Here is a 22,977-nt window from a genome sequence, read left to right as displayed (position 1 = left end):
AATTAGTACATTGGGACAATAAATGAGCAACGGAAGTGATATTAAAACATTAAATGGGATCATATCCTACGTCAATCAGGCTATTCCTGCACTTGCACACTAACTAGTTGATATAAGTCAAAAGGTAAATACCTATTTGAGAGTAGTAGAGTGTCCTAAATTCAATAGTCTTCCTCCAATACTGGTTCTTGCTTTGTCCATACAAGAGTTAAGCTGAGCAAAGTTCTCTCTAGAAAGTCCACATAAAACACCAACTTGAACCTATCTGAGCCTTGCTAGAAACTCAAAATAGTGGAACTAAACAATATTTCGTAAGAAAGCCTTGAAAGAATTTCAAGCTCTTAAGAAAAAGATAAAAGAAAAGACTCTTTTTGAGGAAAAAGAGAGATATAGAAATATATGAAGCAAAACAAAACACACATCAAGGATATATATATATATACACACACACACAATAACAACTATATAGTGATATATATAGAGGTGTATGATGCTTCAAGTCAACGGCAGGTGAATCAAGGGCTTCAATGCATAGTATGTCCTTGTGGTCCTTTGAAGGTTTACTATAATTTGAGTTAAATACAGTTTGACTTTGAATTATTAATTAATTAATCCAATAAATTAATTCTTATATTCACATCGGATTTGTATTTAAATTTTAGATATAAGATTAATTAATCCCAAAATCTAAACATTTTATTAACTCAATTAATTAACACTTTGAATTTTTTATCATGTAGGATCCCAATTGAATAATCCAATTATTTAAATGGTTAATTTAAACTTTAATATATTAATGCTCTCTATCTATCTATCTATCTATCTCTCTCTCTCAAGTAATTCAATAATTAATTTTCATCGAAAAGTAATTCTTCAATTAATTTTTTCAATACTATTAGTGTTTTGTGTATGACCCATATAGGTCCATCTTTAGCTAGATTTGGGTTTGTATCATATTTATAATTTAATTTGGCAACTAACCTTTTTTAAATTATATTTAATTAATCACTCTTGATTAACTCATCACCCCAAGAGTAATCTCTACTATGGATGATCATCTAGGAATGGTCAATGACTCTAGAATACAGATGAAAATGGTGTGAACCTTAAACTGTGCGTACTATACAGATATTGTTCTTCCCCCAAGCTACCCCTTAATCAAAGTCTAGGGCACGGAATTTTATATCGGTTCCCATACTTGACTTCAACAATTATAGATCCACTCTTGACTATATCTCTCATTAATTAATATGAAAAACTATTTTCCTATTTTATCAACAACTGACTACAAAGTTCTACCATTAATACAGTCTAAAGGACATAAGATCATCATCATCAACTGATGGACGATGAATTCTTTCTTGTAATGTACAAACCTCCACGTATATTCTAACTACATTGGTGCAAGAATTTTAATAACTATGCAATACCATAGTCACATCAGTTAAGATCAAGATATAGTTGTCCCATACACAAAGCTACTGTGGGTAGTAAGAGGGCTAATTTTTGTACTATCGCAGCTAAAGAGTTCTAGTCATTATCGATCATTCTACACAGACTTCCATATGACAACTCCTGTAAGCCAATTCATTGAACTTGATAACTCACTTATAATTGAATTTTATCTGTCGTCGTCTCTTGCATGAGAGGAGTCCAATTGAGTGTTTCAATTGCTAGTGAGAAATTTGTCAGAACGGTGCTACCATGGTTTGTTGAGTGTTTTTTCCTTGGTGATTTGGAGTTGCTGACTTTATCATGGTTGTTGTTTGAATTCATCGTATATGTGTTGATTGGGTAGTTCTCGTGAGGTATATATCTTTAGTGTCTATTTATTCTTTTTTTTTTATTTATGTTTTTCTCTTGTTTTCTAACATTGTTTTGTGTTAATTCAAGTTTGTAGTTTCCTTGGTTGTTTATCTTCTATGGTGTAGGCCTGTTCTTTTGCGGGTAATGAGAGGCCAGGCAAGGGTAATTCAGTTAAGGGTTTGCTAGAGGAAGGTGGTTGTATAACATCTTAGTATAGCAAGTTTGAATGATTTGGGAGTGGTCTGGTTGGTTAACCTATTGGTACTTACATATGAGGAAGAGGGTGGACTGCTACTGTTAAAATGAAGCATAGTCGGGGAACATGGGAGTTGAAGGTTACATGTTTGTTGGCCAATTACTATCTACACAACTATTTCGACCTGATCTATTGAGAATGATGTTGATCAATGTACTTAAGTCGGAAAAGGGGATGACAATGCAGTTGTTGGAGGAAAATCAATTTCTTTTACCATTTAATCATAGTGTTGATGGGGATCGAGCTATGAATGGTTGTCCTTGGACATATGATAAAGCTCTGGTTTTACTAAATTAGGTAGGGGTGTTAGATAACCCGTCGACTATGGATTTAAATTGATGTTCGTTTTATGTTCATGTTCATGGGATGCCAATATGAATGGTAACAAGGGAAGTAGCAGTGGTAATTGGAAATAGGCTTGGAGAGTTTGTAGATCTTGAGTATATGCATGTTGGCTTTACTTGGGGATTGAAGGTTCATATCCGGGTTCAGTTGGATGTAGAGGAGCCATTAAAATGTTGTTTTAAGATGCGATAGCTGGGGGGAATGAGTTATTGGTTTCTTTTACTTATGAACGAGTATCGAACTTTTGTTATGATTATAGGGTGTTAAGCCACATTATGAGGGTCTGTAGCCATAGGGTGGTGGTGTCTAAAGTTGATGGCTATATGGAGGGGACTAGTTATGGATTGTGGTTGCTGAAATATCGTGTAATGGGGTAAATGTTGGCCTAGGGATCTGAGGGAGGGGTTGGAGGGGTGGTTGGGGGGATGGAAGGGGGCAGCAACAACGGGGTAGAGGGGTGTATCGAATGAGGGGACTGCTATATTTGGCGCTGGTGGAGGGGGTGAGGAATCTCAAACTAGGGGGTCGAATTGGGGGGATGATGGGGTGGCTAATGGGGTAGTAGGGGGGGCGATGGAAGGAAACAGGTGAGGGGTGAAACGGTTGATAAAGCACCACCGGGTGGGCGGGATTGGGGGCTCATGTGGAAGGGAGGTGGGGGTGGGGGTGAAAGAATTAGTGAAGGGGGGATGAGCTTATCATATGATATGGAATTGAGTTGGGTGGAAGAGAGGGGTATAGATAGACAATTACCAGATCAAGTGGGCAAACCCAATTCATTTTCTAAGCCTAAAGTCCTCTAACCCGTATTGCAGATAAGTTTTAAGAGCCCCTACTCTTTTCTAATCTTTCTTCTTACGTATTGGGCCAAAGTTGTAGTTTAATTCTCAACCTACACAAACCTAAGTTGACCCAATTTCACTGTCTAGCCCGTGTCCTGTAACCAATATATTTCATAACCCAATGATATTCTACTAAAAATAAACTTAACTAAAAAACCTAGATATTGTCCCAATCTTCAATTGAGTCGATTACTGAATCGTCTACACAGGAGGTGGGTTCAAGTTCATGTCATGAGAAATTGACAGAGATACTAAATAAAGGTGAAGGTAAGGAAATCGAACTCTTCAATACAAGTGGATGGTGAGTCAAGAGTGCGTATGGGTTTTGCGGCTCCAAAGTTGGGGGGAGAGAATTTGTTGCTGGTGGTCCCAATAGTCTTTGCAACGCGTTAGGATGAGGTGTGTCGGGGTGCGAGAGGTGGTTATGGCGGAGCTGGTAGGGTGTCTAGGTTGGTAGGGGTAAGTGAAAACGAGGTAGGGTGGCAAACGAGCGACTATTAAAGAGGGGATTGGTGGATGTGTCGAATATTGAAGGGGCCAAGTAATATTTTGGCAGTGGAAGCTGTGTCACAACCCCATCGGTCGCCATGTGTGTGATAGTTTGGAACTGCTAAGCTTGGGGGATGCTTCGATAGCTTGTAAGCTTGGAGATTAGGTTCGAGAATTTCATCCCCTATTCGTGTGTGTTTCTGAAATGAAATGTGGAAATTATTTGTCGAGAGGATATAAGAGATATTGAACTAATCAAGTTGTATGCGATAAGCATATATCGGTTCTTGCGTTGTTTTGGAGTAAAGAAGCAATGATATAATTGAGATCTTTTTCTGCAAATCATATAGATGTTCATGTATTGGCCGTTCCTCATCAGCAAACTGGAGGTTTATGGGATTTTTATGGAGAGTCGGATGTGATGGAAAGGAGAGTTGCGTGGGAAAAAGTTCTACAATTGAGTTCTCAATCTAATGCCCCGTGGCTTTGTACGGGGAATTTTAATGAAATTTTGTCTTATCATGAAAAAATGAGGGTAGCACATCCTCGATGGCAGATTGAGGATTTTCGCAGATTCCTGGAGAAAAGTAATTTCTGTTATTTAGGTTTTCATGGTCAGAGGTTTACGTGGTGTAATTGGAGGCAAGAATTAGAGACGGTCTGGGGAAGGTTGGACAGAGCTTGTGCCAACCCAAATTGGAATTGTCGTTATCCGAACACTACATTACTCATTTCGCAACGCCATCTTATGATCATTCGATGTTAGTCATCCAGTGGGATTTGGGAGGATGCAATCAAGGCCAATCGAAGGAAGGTTTAGTTTCGATTTAAGGCTAAATGGATACAGTTTGAAGAATGTGTAAAGGTGTTGGAAGAAGCATGACTACTCAGGCGGGGGATGATCTAGGCAGTAGGTTGTCTTGGAAAATCCAGGAGTGTTGTCTGAAGCTTCATAAATGGAACACATAATGTTTTGTGAAACTCACACATGATCTGAAATAATTAAAGAGGTACATAGTGTTAAAAGAGGGACAGGTTGGGATAGAGGAGCGTAAGGGATGGAGGATATTCAGAAGCAAATTGAGGACTAACAAGTAAGAGACATGCTGAAATGGCAACAAAGGAGCAAGAATCATGGAATACAAAACTTTTTCATGCTTATGTGTCTACTCGCCATCAGCATAATACAATTGTTTGTAGAAAATGAGTCAGGAATATGGAAGGAAAATAAAGAAGACATATAGGGTATCTTTTTGAGGTATTTCTGAAAAATATTTACTTCTTCTTGACAGTCAAATTCTATCATAATTGAAGTGTTATCAACTATTCAGCCATGAGTAACCTCGAAAATGAATCAAGCCTTTTGCTGTCACTGACCCAGAAATCAAGTGTGCTATTTTCTATATGTTCCCTCTTAAGTCTCCTGGGCCTGAGGGTATGCCCCCTCTATTGTTTTAGCAATACTGGCATATTATTGGTTGTGATGTTACATCCACTCCCCTTCGGATTTTAAATGAACATACCATGTTGCATAAATTCAATTATACTCATTTGCTTCTTGTCCCCAAATGTGATGTTACTAAAACTGTTTCCTAACTCCATCTAATTAGCTTATGTAATGTAATCGCCAGAATAAATCTCAGTCTGCTTTCATTTCGGGTCACTTGATCATTGATAACGTGTTATTAGCATTTGAGCTCAATCGTCACTTAAATATCAACCTTATCAAATGAGGTATGTGTGGCGCTAAAGATAGATATGAGCAAAGCATATGATAGGGTGGAGTAGCCATTTCTTCGAGGTGTTTTTCTTAGATTAGGGTTCCATCATAAGTTCATAAATCTTATTATGTTAGTCACTATAGTGTCTCATTCACTAACTTTGAATGGTGAGCCTTTTAGTTATTTTAGTCCGAAGAGAGGAATACGTCAGGGGTTTCTTTTTCTCCCTATCCATTTATATTTTGTGCAGAGATTTCTTCATGTTTAATACAGGTGTCTGAATAAGGGTGGCGTTAACAGGGGTGTCAGTAGCTTCACAAGCACCATCGATGTTTCATCTTCTTTTTATAGATGGCACTATGGTGTTTTGTAAGGCTACGGGGGACCATATGAGATTAGGAGGATTTGGGAGGTCTATGTTTAGGTATAGGGATGGGTCATCAATTTACAAAAGTCGAATGTGGTTGTGAGTGGGGGGTCGAATGAGGCATGGAAGAGGGAGTTAGATGCAGTGTTAGGGGTTCGGCTAGTTGCACATCATGATCGATAATTGAAGTCGCCAGCAATATTTCGAGTGTGGGAAAGAGTAAATGGGCTAAATTCAACTGTCTCAAACTGGGAAAAGGGTGTCGTTCAAGATTATTTTGTAGTTGATGCCTACATACACTATATCATATTCTTACCTTCTGAATTATTTATTTCATAAGTTAGAATCGACAGGGGCAATTTTTGGTGGCATAGTAGGAGGGAGAGAAGAGTTCATTGGGTGACTTGGGCTCAGTTGTGTGGTGCTCGTTGGTGGGGCCTTTGGGGTTCAGGTCCTTGTATAAGTTTAATTTGACCATTTTGACAAAGTAGGAAAGGATACTTCTAACTACACCGGATTCTTTGCTTAGTAGGCTAGCTAAGGCTAGATCAACATGTGCATTTTTGGAATGCCACATTTGGATTTAGGCCTTCATCTAAGTAGCAAACTATTCTTGGGGCACAAAAGTTGTTGGTAGAGGGGTGTAGGAAGGTAGAGGTTAGGCGCATAGACAAAAGGGAGAGGTGACGCTGGCAATCTCATAAAGATGGTCATTTCACAGTACATAGTGCATATAACCATGCTATGAAACTGCGGGCAAGGGACACACTACCATCATCTGGACATTCATTGTAGCTAAGGGGAAACCGTGGATCTCTGTGGGCTATTTTGTGGAAGGTGTATGTTCCCCCACAAGCAAGAGTTTTCATGTGGCATATGTGTATTAATGCGGTTCTGATGTTGGGAATTTGGGCATTGATACTATTTACATCTGAGGTCGAGGGAATTTGAGGGGTAGAGAAGAGGGAATTGATACAATTTACATCAGATGTCAAATCTTGGCACCATTTGTTATTAGAATGCTCATTGGCAAGGCTGTTGTGGGGTCTTTCATAGGTTTCATGGAGTATTGTGCAGCAATTGCCAAGGAGTGATAAGTAGTGGGTGCTATCAATCATGCAACAGGTTCAAGAAGAGAAGCTTCAGAGTTTCTTCATGATGTGCTGGTTATTTGAAAACAGAGATGCAAGCAATTGGTGGAATGTAAAATACCCAAATTTGCTTCGAGTATTGTAAAGGGCTAATGTGCTGTTGAAGAATTACAAATGCATGCAATCTAGGGTTAGGAAGCAATTGGTTTGAGATTGATTTGTTCATGTTTCTCATTTAATTGATTTGTGTTGTCTATTCTTAATTGGTTCAGTATGCTAGAGTGTCTTTTTGGTGTTAGTTCTGTCTTTTTGTTTTCTTTTCGTTCATGCCATCCAAATCACAGAAACGATTCGACATGGTATATCTCTTTGAACCTTAATTGTTTGATTTTAATATATAAAACCTCTATAAATTAATAACCTTGGGACCATGAAATTTTATTAATTTAGAAAGATATTAATTTATCAATAAATTAATATTTTATTAATTAAAAGAGAGACTTTCTAAATTCAACAAATTTAGTACATATGTATTGAAAATAAATGAAATTCATATACATGTTTAATTGATTATATTCATGCATCAATCAATTCTTTGTAACTAATTAAATATATTCATGTATCATATCAATTCATTGTATACAATTAACTATTATATTCATGGACGCCTGTACCAATTCATTAAAATTACTTAAATATACATGTTTACATTAATTCATTACACTTAAATAACTATTATAACCAATTAAATATATTCACGTATGATGAATGAAACATATACTATATAAATCTCAATATGAAAATAAAATAATTTATAACACCCAACCATGTCTTCTCATCTAAAAAAAACATCGCAAAATTATCCATGAATGATCAAATGCGTAAATTACAAACTTCATATTTTAGCAATTTACCATAATATTTATAATTGTAATATTTATGAATTATTAATTTAGAGTTTCAATAGGACCTAATATTTATAAAGGAATTTTTCAAAAATTTATTATTTTATTATCTTATCGAATTTGATAATTTTTTACAAAGGCCCAAGTCAAGACCGGAAGATTTTATTATTTTAGAAAATTTATTTAATTTATAGAGATTTTACTGTATTATCACTTAAAAAAAGAAAAATTAAATATTTTCAAATTCAGCTTTCCAAAACCGATTAGTTCAGTCGTTAACCAATCAAGTCCAAAAGCCTGACAAGTAACGACTTGAAATCTTAAGCATCATACAACTACTTTTCTTCTTTTATTAATTATTATCTAAAAATTTGAAGTGATAATAATATTAATTAAATTAATGTTTAATTCACATTTAACATTTGAATGATTATTATTTTAAATTACAAGCCAGTTACCTGAAGTCATTTTGACGACTCTCATGTCTCTATTTTGACTGCATAAAAAGCGAGTCAACAATGCTAAGCATGAAAAATCTTGTGAAATCGTGCGCAGTATGAAAAGAAATGTAGCAGGAGACAGGTAGCACGATGACATAACACATTAAGTGAAACATCGCGCTGTTTAAAACTGACAAAATTGATATATGCTTCGGAAACATGAACATCTCTCACTCATTTAAAGAGGGAGTTCACCAGTAAGAAGCAACCCCATCACATTGCAATTCAAAAACACCTTACAAGCTACAGCTTAAAATTTTAATATAATTATGAATAATTCTCATTTAAAAAGTTATAAATATTTTCAATGCAAAAATAATCAGTGAAGTGGACATTAATATTTAAAAATTGCTGAATTTTTTTAAAAAATAAAAAGTATATTTGTAAAAGTATAATGAGGATATTCTATAAAAGTTATTAGTCGATAAAATTATTTTCTAAAATTATAATTTGTTATAAAAAAAATATTTTGATCAATTTTCCACACAAATTGAATGATAATAACCTAATGAAAACTAACCAAATAGACTCAATGTTTAACAGATGTTAAAATCAAAAACACAGTTTCAATTTTTTTAAAAGAAAAAGGCCATTCAAGAACAAATATATTCAAGATTAAATTTTTGTTGCAGCCCAGACCATCTAGCAAGCTGAAAGAAAATTACAGATGCTACATTATCAACCTGGTGGGCTACAATACCATTAATCTTTGCTTTCATTGACACGTCAATTGGATGGCCAATAAACGCAACGCCTCACGAAAGCAATAGGCTACTGACATATATTGTTCTGTATCAAGAAATCGAAATGTTTATTCCAAGAATGTTTGTGGTGTTTCCGGGATCTAATGGTATGGAAGAAAAGCCATTGATCAGGATAGCCACAGGTTGGATATTGCGTCCGAGCCATTATGCCAAGAGGAACAGATTATCCCCCAGAATTGGTAATGGACGCAATCTTCCTCAACAGAAATCACCATCTTCACATCACACACAACTTTTCAACCGATAAAAACATAGAGCATCGATGAGTAACAATGAAAAAATTGCTGTATTATGAGAAACCAACTTACCTACGGCAGAAATGGGAGAAATTCTTGGTAAAGACCACAACTACAAGCCAGAATAATTAACAAACCTACAGATTTTTTCAAAGAACCAAGCAGAATTACTAGTATAATATTATAAAGTAATAACAGGAAACAAGGATTTGCTCAGTGGAAGGAGAAGTCGTTAATTCAGTGGGCTCACGGACCTTAATCCACTGCCCTGAAACACCAAATGGTGCTTAATCTCATCATTGCATAGGAAAAATTCAAATAAAAAGAAATATATAGAATAAATAAAAATGGAAAAACTATAGGATGAGAGGAACAGAAGGCTTCAGTGTGTGTAACAATCAGATCCTTGATTATTTGGAATAATCTCACTGAAATCCGCTAAGATAATTAATTTATCATCACAAGCCGAAAATGTTTACTTTCGAATGAAAGAATGATTTTATCAAAAAGAGGAATCGGGAAATTGGGGTAGAAATGGGGGTGTGCTCAGACAGCCAAGGGTTAGTCTTCAACTGCAAGATCAGAAACTCTAGTCCACATAAATTTGCATCATCACAGCACACAAAACGGCAAAAAGATCACAAGAAACAACAAATCATGATGAAGAAAGAGAAGCAACATCCAACTCTGAATCAAAAGCAGGCGCGAATCTTCATCTCTAGAAACAGAGGGAGGGCCGGAGCCACTGCTGCGGGGAAGGGAAGAGAGAAGGATTAGGATTTAGGAGAATAGCTGCGAAGATGATAACTGAGGTGTAAAATGGCTGTACTTATTACTGAATTTTACGCAGATCAGGATCAGCTAGGGTTTTGTGGGGGCTGGCTAGGGTTTTTTCCGGAGATTTGGTTTGTAAAGTGTAATGGGCTGAAGCCTGAAGCCTAGCCGGGCTGCTGCTACTACATAAGATGAATGGGCTTCGACCTCAGTGCCTTCTCTTGTGTATGTTTTCGGCTGGAATTTGATAAGGTTAATAATAATAAAAATAATAATTATTATTATTATCTATTATTATTGTTTTTATTATTATTATCTATTTCTAATTGCAAAAAAATGGGAAAGCTATGTGACATACTTCCCCGCCAGAAAGGATTGTACATGTATCATATGTGTCGGTTAAGATCTTTATAATTGATTTACTATCGTCAAAAATTAAGGTCTAACCATATAAGAATCTGCACATAGGTTGTGAAGTAAGTTTAATCACACCCAACACCTTGCCAAGAATTGGGACTCGGCATTATTGCCAATATTCGTTCAAATTTAATTTGAATTGGATTCATGGGGTGATTGATATGCATAATTAAATAGATTTAGATGGTAATGGAATGAGTTTAAGAACTGATTGAAGGTAGGAAAGAATTTATTTTATTAAATCATTCATATATTTGATATGCAAGGAAAGGAAAATGATATCAAATATTTTCAAATCACTCATTTATATATTTGATAAATGGTAAATAAATTTACAAAATACACTCCGCACAAGTTTTTTTATCTAAGAATTATTATTTTGAAATATTAAATTAATTGAAAATTTATATAATATACACATATATATATATATATTTGGATGTTTCCATATATTAAGTATCTAAAGATACTTATTATTTACAAAAAAGTTCCATATGTATTGGAAATATAGAATAAATATTAAGAGGTATGTATATATGTTGTTTGATGTAGTCATAAATGGAAAATTTAAAATAAAATTCATCTGTTGCCCCAATAGCAAGTCTTGAAAAATCCAAGGTGGAAGAGAGATCCCGATAGGCCTACATGAGCCTTTCATCCAGTTGTGGCTCAAGACCATCACCGCCCAAAAAAAGGGACATCCCCTAGAGGCTCAGGAGGCCCAATGACACCTTGGCAGACAACAAGGCATTTATGCAAGTGGAGAGATGTTATTGGGAAAAGAACATGATGAGAAGGTCCAGAAGGACAGATCTTTGAAAAAGCAGGAACCTCACTCCACTGAAGTCTCTTGACCCGACTATACTCCTTTAGTCTTCTCCAACTAATAAGATTAGGATTTGAAGGAGGCTTATCTGCTGGCAACGACCCCCCCTCTCCCCCTCCCCTCTCTTTGAAGCCAGACTCTCTTACCATTAGGGGACTTTGGCTATAAAATTGAGTTCAACACCCTAAGAATGTGATGGTCTTTCAAGCATTCATAAGTGATGTCTACCATAGATACTTGTTGTTATTCATAATTTGTCATACATTCAGGTTCTCTCATTTAAATAATCACATTATTGGATCTCTTTAATTAAATTAAGCTCTTTAAATTAATTCCTTCATTCTAAAATTAATGCATAATTAATTATATTACTTCTTTAAGTAGTATTTTGTGTGACTTTGTAGCTTCATCCTCAATTATAGTTGAGCTTATATCAGGAAAAAATGATCCTGCTAGCTCAACCTAGAACATAGTGTGTTAGTTACATGTACCTCTCGTCCATCGAATTTAGGGTTGTCAATGGGTAGGGTAAGATCCTACCCAAACCCATAGCATAATTCAAGTATCTATATCCAGACTTAATAAATATTCTTAGACCTAGGTCCAGGCTTAAACTCATTAAAAAATATAAATTGGGTTTGAGTTAGATCTCTACTTATAAATATCTATGGGTTTATGTACCCAATTTGGACCCAAAAGATATGCCTATTTTTTTTTTTAATTCAATTAGATTATTATTTATCGATAGGGGTATGCAATTTTTGGTTAACCGGCCAAAATAGACTAAATCGAAAATTTGGTTCGATCTTGATTATTTTATTTTAGATTTTGATTATTTGGTTCGCTTTCAATTTTTTATGTCGCTTAACCAAATCAAACCACACACTAAATTTTTAATAAATATATTATATTATGAATATATATAAATATAATAAAAATAATATATAAATATTAAATATATTAATATAAGTATTTATGATAAAATTAATAATTTTATAGTTAATACATACTTAATTATTATAATTATTATATTTTTTTATAATTTTGATTAATTCAATACAAAAATCAAACGGAACCATAATAAGTTCAATCTTTACGAAACCAAATGTTTCGATATTCGATACACTATTTTGGCAAAATTTCAGTTAATTGGACTTTCGATTCGATTCTGTTAACCGAATTGAACACCCTACGATCTACATTCAAGTAAACAAATTTAAAAAATTTAAAACACCATAATATTATTTATTGTGTAATTCTTTAACTATGTATATTTTTTAAATATTAAATGATTAATTATATAACTATATTATCATGCCGGGTATATTTTTCAATATCTTGAAAGGCAATATTGCCTGTTTGAAGACTTGAAGTGATAAAATTAAATTTTAATTATAATATTAAATTCAATTACTATTAAATATGTAGATCTGATACTTTCATAAGATTATTTTGTAAATAATATAATAAAAAATGTTTAAAAAATTCTTAATGATTCTAAGTTTATTGATAATTATGTAATTATGAAAAAATAAAAAAAATTAATTTAATTAGTATAATTTGTAAAAAAAAAAAAAATCTGGGTCTGATCCTACCCAAACATCGGGTCTTGATCAGGTCTAGGGACCTATGGGTGTTGAATTGGGTAGGATTTGGGTATAGAATAAATTTTTTGGATCTTTTGTGGGTTTGGGCCTGGGCAGGGTCTTGATATGCCTAATTAGGTCCAACTAGCAACAATGTCCCTACTGACACACTTTTGGAGTGATGTGGCCTTAGATGTATAGAATATGACATTCGTGTTGTATGGCATTGAATATGGCATTTGTGCTGTATGACATTGGGCCTGGTGGTACGGGCTTTGTTTATGGGCATTATGTTGTTACCAGTGTTGTAAAACTTAGCTATCTAGTTTATTCTTTTTGTAGTCTATCAAGTGTTTAGTAAAGTTTGTCCCTTTCAAATTGAACAGACGAGGACTTGATTCCTTAATTTGAATTTGGTCCAGATTTAATTTAGACATCATTATTAAAAATACATTTCAAATGATAAGCAATCGATTTAATCTAAAACATAAAAAAGTTGACTTGAAGTCGTTAGTAAAACTTTTAGTTTTACTTTGTCTTTTTTATATTGTTTTATTGTTATGATATTAAAATAATTAGGCTTGCCAAAAATTATTCATTGCAGGACATGCATTTACTTAAAGTAGCATATCTCTAAGTTGGCATAGTTTTCATATATGGTCGTATCGTATCTTTCCTTTTTTTTACTTCATCAAATATTCTTCTTTTTATAAAGGAAAAATTCTTGTTCAAATATACTTGTTATGTGATCGATCATTCTATTTAAATTATACATTAATTATATAATAAATATATAAAATTTGAACCCTCTGTAATCAATTCAGATCTAATCAAATTTGATCCGAGCTGAATTTCTCTTTCAAAAGAATATATATAGTACGTATTCTATTCTGTGTAACCAGCTTTCATTGTGAGCTTTGGCATCTCACTTTATTACACCGCAGACTGAGATACAAATATTTGCAAGATTCCTACATTTATAATAATTCATAGACTCCAAAATATAAACACAACACACAAAAAGGCTGTAAGAACAGAAAGCTTAAACACGAAGCAAATTGACAAAAAATCTCAAAGATTAATTCACAACTGCACAATGCTTCCGAATTTCTCCAGCAGATCCCGTTTTCACCCCGATTCTTCCCATCTTCTCCATAGACTTGGCGAATTCCCGATAGAAATTCCCGACAGGTCCCTCCACGAGTTGAGTGATCATCGACCTGGTTCTGGAGTCTGTTAGTAGGGCGGCGTCAGACTGGAACAAACCCCTCCGCTTAAGCACAAGCGTGTAGTAACTGAGATCGAACGTCCTGAAACTCCCAGGATCCATCTCGACTATGTTTGTCGAATTGATGGATCTGCATTTCCTTGCTTTGAGATTGACTGCGTACTCGCTGTCTAAGGCCGGGTCCTGATCCCCCACGCCCGTAAAATTGTACAGACGGTTCGTGAACGATGAACAATGGGAAATCCCGATGGTGTGAGCACCTGGAAGTGTTTGAAATAATTAATGAGCCATATCCAATGCAGTAAATTAATGTTATGGAAAACTGCAATTTTGTCCTGTGACTTGGAGGTGGTATTATTCGTCCTATATGAATTTAGTCGTGTAACTTTATAATTTTGACAATTTTTATAATTTTTGATTAATTTGATAAAAAAAATTTGCATATGATCCATTTAAATTGCAATTTTAGTTCTTATAGGACAAAAAATATCAACTCCCCCAAATTACAGGTTTAACAATGCCAACATCCCTTAATCCACATGACTAAAATTACAATTTAATTGGGTCATATGCAAGTTATATGCAACTTTTCAGCCAAGTTGGCAGGAAAAAGATGAAAATTATTAAAATTTTAAAGTTAGAGGATTAAATTGTAAAAATTAATTTGTGCAGGACTAAAAATCTAATGCCCTCTAATCTTTCTAGTTGTTTGGGAAATGTTGGGATATTTATATATTTTGGGAATTTCTTTTTGAAAAAGTTGATATGTTTTAATTCGATGAATTATATTAATTTAAATTTCTGCAGTTTCAATTTGCGGACATTCTTCCCATTTATTAGTGACAAAATATCGAAAAATTAATCTACGATGGTCAAATAAAACCGACACAAAAATTTAAGTTTTTTATGAAAAGACATGTCACGATTTTAAGCTCTGATTAGTATGTTGTCATCAAAGCAAAAACAAAGGCTAATACCTATTCCGCATTCACGATTAATTAGTATCTGGCACAATTTTTTACTTTTGATTATGATAATTAACGGTAAGTAATTCACTTTCGATTATATATATCGAGAGAGATTAATTAACTTAGTTTAATTAATTAGCTCACCTGATAACAATACGAGGTCCTTCAGATTAAGACCCTTATTAGCAAAATCTGTCTGGAGAGTGGAGAAGTTACTGGAAGGAGCTGGAATTTGTGCTAATGCTTCTGAGACATTTGATATCACCCCATCTCTACGCCCTGTCGGGACTCTCCAGAAAGGACCACCCTGTAAGAAAATGAACATTGATGTCCGAATTACAAAAATCAATTTCTTTGTACTACATGTATATAATTGACTGAATCAGAGTTTGTTTTCAGTCTGCTGCTCACAGTGGCCACAACGGCATCTCTTGCAACCAAAGAAACGATATCGGCACACGAAACGACACCAGGGCATTCGGCTTCCAGCAGGCCCTTCACCTGGTCGATGAAGTCGAATCCCCTTAACGTCCGATTAGGTATCGCGACCTTTTCCGTTTGGTTTCCAGTGCTCGATGTGAAGTTCAACAGCACCGATGCATCGCATCCCTGCAACAATGTAAAAGAATATATAATTTCAATCTGATATATTTCACGAACGAGGACATAATGGACAGTTCACCACAAGTAACATCGAACAAGATATATATAGGGGTGTGTGTGTGTTGTGTGTGTACTTACTCTCACAAAGCAATCATGAAAATGCATTCTGATCAAGGATGCTGCAAGGGAAGGAGCATTGGGGATGTGCTTATTGACATAGTCCAACACAATCTTCTCAGCTTTAGGACATGATTTTGCATAAAAATTCATCTCCAGATCAGCATGAGTAGAGGCTATTACTACTCCTAGAAGCAATGATATTGAAACCCAAAGCCTGCCAACATTTTCCATTTCTCCACACAAATTATCTGTCACTTTCTCTCTCTAGCTATCCTGTTTGGATCAACAGGTCCACAGTGCATGCCCAGGATTTTATAGGCTCTAAATTGGGAGTAGTTAGGGAGGGACAGAGAGGCGTAGCATAATTTAAAGTGGGAAATTATATTTAGACTCTTTCTAAAATGGTTAAATTACACTTTTTTTTTAAAAAAAGTTTAATTAAGAACTATTTGAAAATTCTTTTTTCAACATCTTTTTGTTAGAATTTGAGTAAAAAAATATTGATTTTAGCAAAAAGAATTACATATATTTTTAATTTTATCCTTCATTTAACATTTCAATATAATAATTTTGTAGTTATATATTATACTTTTTCTTTGTGTTGGAAACAAAAACCAATTGTATTCAAGTACTTTTATATTTTTTTGATTGGGTATTAGTATTCTTTAATATCAAGAAAAGTAATTATGATTTGTAATCTAATACACATAAATTTATATTTAAAATTAAATTTTATGAAGTGTGGATATAATTTACTCTTAGAATATCGTACCTAAATCCACTATAAGTGATTTAGTATTTTAGTCATGATTAATTATCGTAGTTAAAAATAAATAATCGTTATAAGTAGTTATTGACTATTGTTATGCAATGATTATTGATTATGATTTTTACGAGTGTGCCTAAAACATTTACCCCGACTAAAAGTCATGGCAAAAATATTTGCTATAACTCATAATCATAACAAAAATAGTTTTCGTAGTTGATAAACTAAATTTTTGCATCAATATTTATTTAACCATCTATGCTAATAAAAAGAAAACCCCAATTCTACTCACAAATAGCGGTTACTTACACAACGGCACTAATTTATTTAATTATAAAAAATATTCCTTATGTATTTTTCAACCACCCCTACTCAAATTCTTCTTCCCATCTATATATCTATACAAATATAAAATAAGAAAGATCTTTTACACTCGCAAATGATGATTTATGACACCGTGATACCAGATTTTTGTGTGTAGATAATATCCCTAAGTTAATTTTCTTTTATTTATATATTTTTTAAAATGTGATATGTTGCTTATATATTTTATTCTTATGTATAATATATTTGAAAGTATAATATTTTTTATTATATGCACGCAAAGATGACATGCCATAATGACTAGTAATTAGTACTAATTATTTACCATGATTTTAATTTATAGTAAAACGAAAATTTGTGGCCAATAGTTATTTTTCTTGTGGTGAACAAATGAGAACTTTTAGTTTAGAACTGGGGAAATATTAATTCGTAATTATCACACTAATAAACTAATAATTAACTAACGTGTGCTGGCTGATTAAGTACTTTATCATATACTTTTAGCATAATGGATTAGTTCTAATTAAAGATGGTTTGCTTACGTTTCTTATTGATTAAAATTGTGAAATGTGATCACACTAGAAAAAATTGGCTATCGACTAAAATTTTAATAGGTATGGACTAAAAATAATGGTAAATATTTTTTATTGTCGCGGTTAAATAAAATCGATGCAAAAATATAGATTTTCTATAAAAAAAAATTATTTGCCATGACTAAAAGCCATGGTAAAAATATTTGTCATGATTTTTGACCATGGCAAACGTTTTAGCCACCCTTTCAGATACCACGATTAACAAGCATTGTACTGCCATAGACCATGACTATTTGTTATAATTATTTTATTATTAACCATGACAATTCACTATAATTAAATATTTGTAATTTTTTCCGTCTCAGATCTCCTTATCTAATCAATTATAATAGTCCAAACCTTCATCAGAAATATTAGATCATAATTTTTTTTTAACTGAATTATCCTGACTGTAGGGTTAAATCCGACATATCCATTGTAAAAATATTAATAGTAAAAAAATGTTTTAAATAAATTAAAGCAGAGCAACACGATCTGTTGAAATTTTATGAAGGGTAAGTTATAATGATTTTTTTTTTATATTTGATATAATTACGAATACTTTCTCATTATTTTAGTATTCTCGTTATTTGAAAAATTACGAATACGTTATGCAGCCCAGAAGATGGGGTATAAACTACTATTTTACCCTTTCCAATTAAAAATAAAAAGCATTTGAAAAAAGGAAAATGTAGGGTTGGGTAGTGTAAATAACTCATAGGCCATATTAGTTCATAAAAAATATTTTATTTTTTTAAAAATATATAAAATTATAATTCATAATTAAAAAAAAAATATTTTTGACAATTCACTATAAAAATTGAATGAAAATCTAAAGAAAACTAACGAAAAAGGGCTCATTGCTTGAGGGGGCATTAAAATCATAAGAGTATTTACAATTCTCTAAACATGAATGACATATTTCTTATTTGTAATTATACCAAATTTTAAGAAAAATAGCTGTAATTTACGCGTTTATGAAAGAAGCGAACCTTTTTTTTTTTTTTAATAGTTTACAAGATCGCATTGCCCTTTTTTCTTTATTTTTTGTGCGAGGAGGTAAAATGCAATTAATCCCTCTAGAAGGCTGATGCATAATTTGGCTTAGGATCACTAGAAAAAAAATTATTATTGTCTATAATATTAATGGTTATAGTTAAAAAAAAATAATAAATTACTATTTTAAAATAAAATCAATGCAAGAAACTAATATTTTCACCGTAAAGAAATTATTTACCACAACTAAGAGACATGGTAAAAAATATTTGTCATGACATTTTAGCCGTGACATATATTTTAGCAATCATCATATAAATTAAGGTCAACAATCGTTGTATGACTATAGCCAATAACTATTTATTATTAATCATGACAATTAGACGTGTGCTGGAGTTGATGCATTTTAGAATAATCTTGTTTGGTTTTGCTACATAAAATCATGCCTAAGGATAGAATAACTATTAAAAAATAAAGGCAGAGTAGGTTAATTATTTGGGTGGCTGCTCGTGAAACACTAACCACTTTTTTGTTCTCAGCCACCTGCTACACCACCTCATCCATATTATTGCTGAATTAGTCCATTCGTATTATGAGACATGTCAAGATATATTTGTTTGTAACACCACACATCTCAAGTGAAGTCTTTGTAATTCAAATACTATAAAACATCCATAAAATTGGTATTTTTTTATTGCTCACTTCAATCTATTCGTAAAATTATATTTTCAGTCTCATAATATAAGGAATTCAATATTTTTAGTCCTTTATTTTTTGGAATTTTTAAAATGGTCCCAAAATTGAAAAAACTCGACGCATTCAGCCCTCTGCTTTACGGAATTTTAAATGGTCCCAAATTGAGAAAAATCGACATATTTGGTTCTATACTTTACGAGATTTTTATGGACTAAATCTACCCTTTTTTTTCCTATGTTAGGACCATTTTGAGTTCTCGTAAAACATATATATGACTAAATGTGTCAAATTTTTTAATGTTAGAATTATTTTGAAAATCCCATAAAGTAGAGAATCAAAAGTGTCGAACCTTCTATTACATGGGACTAAAAGTATAATTTCGTCCAATCTGTCTGATGCGTGCATTGTTTTCTAATTTGCCACCACTGGGAAAAAAAAGTGAAAATTAAAGGAGAAATAGCTGTAATTAAGCTATTTTATGTATTCTGAAAAAGTTGGTATACATTGTGATTCGAGTAACTAAGAAAAACGTTGGGAACAATAATTTAATTTATAGTAAGTTACTTTTCTTTTGTAAAGTTAATTAATCATATATGAAATTAGAGTTTGTGGTGGCATGAGAAAATTCCAAAGTATCAACTTTAATAGCATATGGTTTAAAGAATGAGAAGGTTTTAATGGGTCTGGTTTCTTTTATTTGTTTTTTAAACACATGGAATAGGATTCTTTGTTTTAGTTAATAAGCAAAACCTCGGAGGCATTAGTTAGAGTAGTGAGTTTATTTTAGAGCCTAAATATAATTTAGGGTTTGGGAAGCATTTGTAATGAAACACAATTTGAAAAAAGAGGGTATTTCCTACATTATAATTTACTATAATTTACAAATCGTAATAAAATAATACTGTCTATTACAATCAGTTAGAATTGATGTAAAAATTTTAAGTTTTGGTCCTGGTTAATCAATTTTTTTTTATAGCTTTATCTATGCCCAAAATAAGAAAAAAAGTATTTTTGGTTCCATATATTAGGGCGTTTTTCACTTTAATCCCACTTTTTATAATTTTTTTATATTGCATTCCAAAAATTAAAAATTTTCCCAAATTTAGTTCTTACGTGCATTTTCCATCTAATATCTTATTATTATTATTATTATTATTATTATTATTATTATTATTATTATTATTATTATTATTATTATTATTGTAGTAGTAGTAGTAGTAATTGTTGTTTCTTCTTCTTCTTATTACTACTACTACCACTAGTATTATTAATTATTATTGGAAAAATTGCAAAATTAGCCTGCACTGAAGGGGGTGGCGTTATTGACCCTGTAACTTTACGATTAGCAATTTTAGTCTTGTAAGTTTCAAAACGGTTGCGATTTTAGTCCTCCACACTAATATGGCAAAATTATGGATGATTTTACTCTTTCCCAGCTTTAAAATGAGCATTATGGTCCATTTTCAATTATTTTGTGTCCTAATGGACATTTTTGCACATGCTAGTCTAGAATGGTATTAGAGTCTAGGTTTATTGAAAAAATATTTATTTATATTGCATTTAGATACTTTTCCACAAACGGAAGAGACTCTTTTAAGAGAATTGAACCGAACGAAAGTTCGAGTTATAACATGGAATACTTCAGATTCTGAAAGATCGAAGATGGAATTTCTTTATTAACATTTTTATTGAAAACAATAGTTCAAAATTATTGACATTAGGCGATAGTTGGCCTGACGTTTACCAATTCTAATAACCTCCCACTTGACGTAAAGCCAACTACCTATTTTTACAAGAGCCTGAGTATGTGCAATCTAAAATTGGGCTTAGTTAACAAATCTGCTATATTCTATGTTTTATTATCAAAACTTGCGTATAAACATATGAATTTTTATTAATATTGTCGTTATAGTAGTAGTAGTTGTTATTGTTGTTCTTCTACTTCTTGTTATTATTACTACTAGTATTAGTATTATCATTACTATTATTGCAGTCGAACACGATCTACGTAAACATAAAAGTTTAGGTTAGGTCGGTAGGTGCCCGACGATTTTCTCGGAAATTCCTAAAAATCTCAATAAAGCTCATTGCAAGTTTTTTGCGATAAAAATGATGAATCATCTTAAAAATTTGGCGATTGAACCAGAAAAACCATCACAATATCCATCATTCTTATAAAATGAAAAGACATGTGTATTGCAACAAAAAAGATATTAAGTGAATGATGAACAATTGGGAAGGTATTTGCGACAAATTAGATCTATGGCAAAAGTCATTCTATTGTAATCTTTTTTTCTTTTTTTTTTTTGTGCTAAAATCGTACTGTTGTAAACCATTACGACGTTCTTTTCTAGCCTGCGGGCGGATAATGCCACTGTAAACATTGCGATGGAATTGCAACGAAAGTTTGATGGTAGTTTCTCCAATGAATTTGCGACCAGCCTCGCGATGGCATCCGTTGCAAAATTTCCATTACAAAGTTTTAGAAGATTTAATTCTCATAAAATTATGACGTTGCACATTAACTTGCCAAGTTTTTTGGCGATATCTTGCAATGAATTTTCACATGCCGTTCAGTTGGATTTGCAACGAAGATGTTGTTTTCTTTTATTTATATTGAAAGAAAATTTTAAATTAAAAGTAAATAATTATTGTGTAAAAATTTAATTACCAGAAAAGAAAAAGAGCGATTCTAGTCTAGGTTTATTGCTTCTTGATTGTCATCAGGAGGTTGGGCTGCATCTATGGCTGGGTCTGGAGTTGGGTCGTTGGTGGTGCTAGACCGATGGTTAGCGCAATTGGAGGGTCGGCATTGGCCGGGCAACTATTGGAGGATGGATCCCCATGTGCTACATGAGATATAGCTCAATAAACTCATGCATCGATTAATGGTGGTGGTGCAACTGCTCAATGGACTACATACGTTCGTTTTTGCACTCACGTTTGACTTATATCTACAGTTTCTTTTTGGGTTAAATTTATTTTGACCTCCTGTGATATATAAAAATATCAACAATCCCCTTATAAAATTTTTAATATAAAAAATCACTCTTATCTTACGAATAAATAATCACACCGTCCCTGATCAATTTTAGCCTATTTTTTTAAAAATAATGACTAAAATACCCCTTCTAGTCAACTGATCAAACTATGCTTATTAATATATAATTATTTTAATTTATATTAAATATAATTTAATACTATTAAAATATATTTATAACATATATAATTATAATTTGTAAAAAATATAAAATAAAAATTACAAACCCCACCCCCCCAACCCCCACACCGTCTTCTTCCCCTCGCCAGCAACCCCCTCCCCCACCCCCACCCCCACCCCTTTCGCCTGCAACCCCCTCCGCCCTCCCCTTCCCTCCCCCAACCGTGAGGAGGGCTGACACTCTCCTCTACCGTCGCCGTTGTAATTTTTTTTTATAATTTAATTTAAATAATAGTTTATTATATAAATAATTAAATAATTATTATATAAAATAATATTTTATTATTAATAAAATATATAATATTTAATTAAATAATTATTATAAAAATAATATTTTAAATAATCATTATAAAGATAATATTTTATTATTAATAAATATATATAATTTTTATATTAACTGTGAGAGAAGGGCAAAAATATCAAAAAGAAAGGTATTTTCATAGAAAAATTGCAGTCAAAGCGCGTGTGGCCTAAATTTTGTACGGAGGGATTTTTTTAAACTTTATTTTATATCACAGGGGGTATTTGATACTTTAATTTTTATAAGGGGCTTTTTGAA

At 32.7% G+C, this 22,977-nt stretch overlaps 1 protein-coding gene and 5 non-coding genes across 6 annotated transcripts; all 6 read right to left on the bottom strand.

The window, feature by feature from the left end:
• Positions 1-8,386: 8,386 nt before the first annotated feature.
• Positions 8,387-8,531, bottom strand: LOC148784839 (small nucleolar RNA snoR137). The gene has a single exon (XR_016063469.1). It is a non-coding gene; the product is annotated as a small nucleolar RNA snoR137 (small nucleolar RNA).
• Positions 8,532-9,142: 611 nt separating this feature from the next.
• On the bottom strand, positions 9,143-9,267 carry LOC148784838 (small nucleolar RNA snoR80). The gene has a single exon (XR_016063418.1). It is a non-coding gene; the product is annotated as a small nucleolar RNA snoR80 (small nucleolar RNA).
• Positions 9,268-9,530: 263 nt separating this feature from the next.
• LOC148784837 (small nucleolar RNA Z152/R70/R12) lies at positions 9,531-9,628 on the bottom strand. Its single transcript, XR_016063453.1, has one exon. It is a non-coding gene; the product is annotated as a small nucleolar RNA Z152/R70/R12 (small nucleolar RNA).
• A 71-nt stretch (positions 9,629-9,699) lies between these two features.
• LOC148784836 (small nucleolar RNA R11/Z151) lies at positions 9,700-9,790 on the bottom strand. Its single transcript, XR_016063466.1, has one exon. It is a non-coding gene; the product is annotated as a small nucleolar RNA R11/Z151 (small nucleolar RNA).
• Positions 9,791-9,860: 70 nt separating this feature from the next.
• Positions 9,861-9,947, bottom strand: LOC148784835 (small nucleolar RNA Z157/R69/R10). Its single transcript, XR_016063451.1, has one exon. It is a non-coding gene; the product is annotated as a small nucleolar RNA Z157/R69/R10 (small nucleolar RNA).
• A 3,805-nt stretch (positions 9,948-13,752) lies between these two features.
• Positions 13,753-16,139, bottom strand: LOC105178505 (peroxidase 3). The gene is made up of 4 exons (XM_011101994.3): positions 15,863-16,139; positions 15,533-15,730; positions 15,266-15,428; positions 13,753-14,413 (listed from the first exon to the last, which is right to left on the bottom strand). Exons 1-4 carry the CDS (start codon positions 16,073-16,075, stop codon positions 14,004-14,006), a joined length of 984 nt encoding a protein of 327 aa, XP_011100296.1. The 5' UTR covers positions 16,076-16,139; the 3' UTR covers positions 13,753-14,003.
• Positions 16,140-22,977: the final 6,838 nt, after the last annotated feature.

This window comes from Sesamum indicum, linkage group LG12, assembly GCF_026168435.1.
Source record: "Sesamum indicum cultivar Baizhima isolate 11 linkage group LG12, ASM2616843v1, whole genome shotgun sequence".
In the NCBI taxonomy this organism is placed as follows: Eukaryota; Viridiplantae; Streptophyta; class Magnoliopsida; order Lamiales; family Pedaliaceae; genus Sesamum; species Sesamum indicum.
The sequence above is the reverse complement of the archived record's forward strand: the minus strand, read 5'-3'. Positions and strand labels throughout refer to the sequence as shown.

What these genes read in the sequence shown, in the direction of transcription:
- LOC105178505 (XM_011101994.3), bottom strand. Translation starts at nt 16,075, where the DNA reads ATGGAAAATGTTGGCAGGCTTTGGGTTTCAATATCATTGCTTCTAGGA. An exon ending in GAGATGCCGTTGTGGCCACT is followed by an intron (nt 15,429 to 15,532) that starts GTGAGCAGCAGA and finishes ATTTTCTTACAG; the next exon opens with GGTGGTCCTTTCTGGAGAGT. An exon ending in GGACCTCGTATTGTTATCAG is followed by an intron (nt 14,414 to 15,265) that starts GTGAGCTAATTA and finishes AAACACTTCCAG; the next exon opens with GTGCTCACACCATCGGGATT.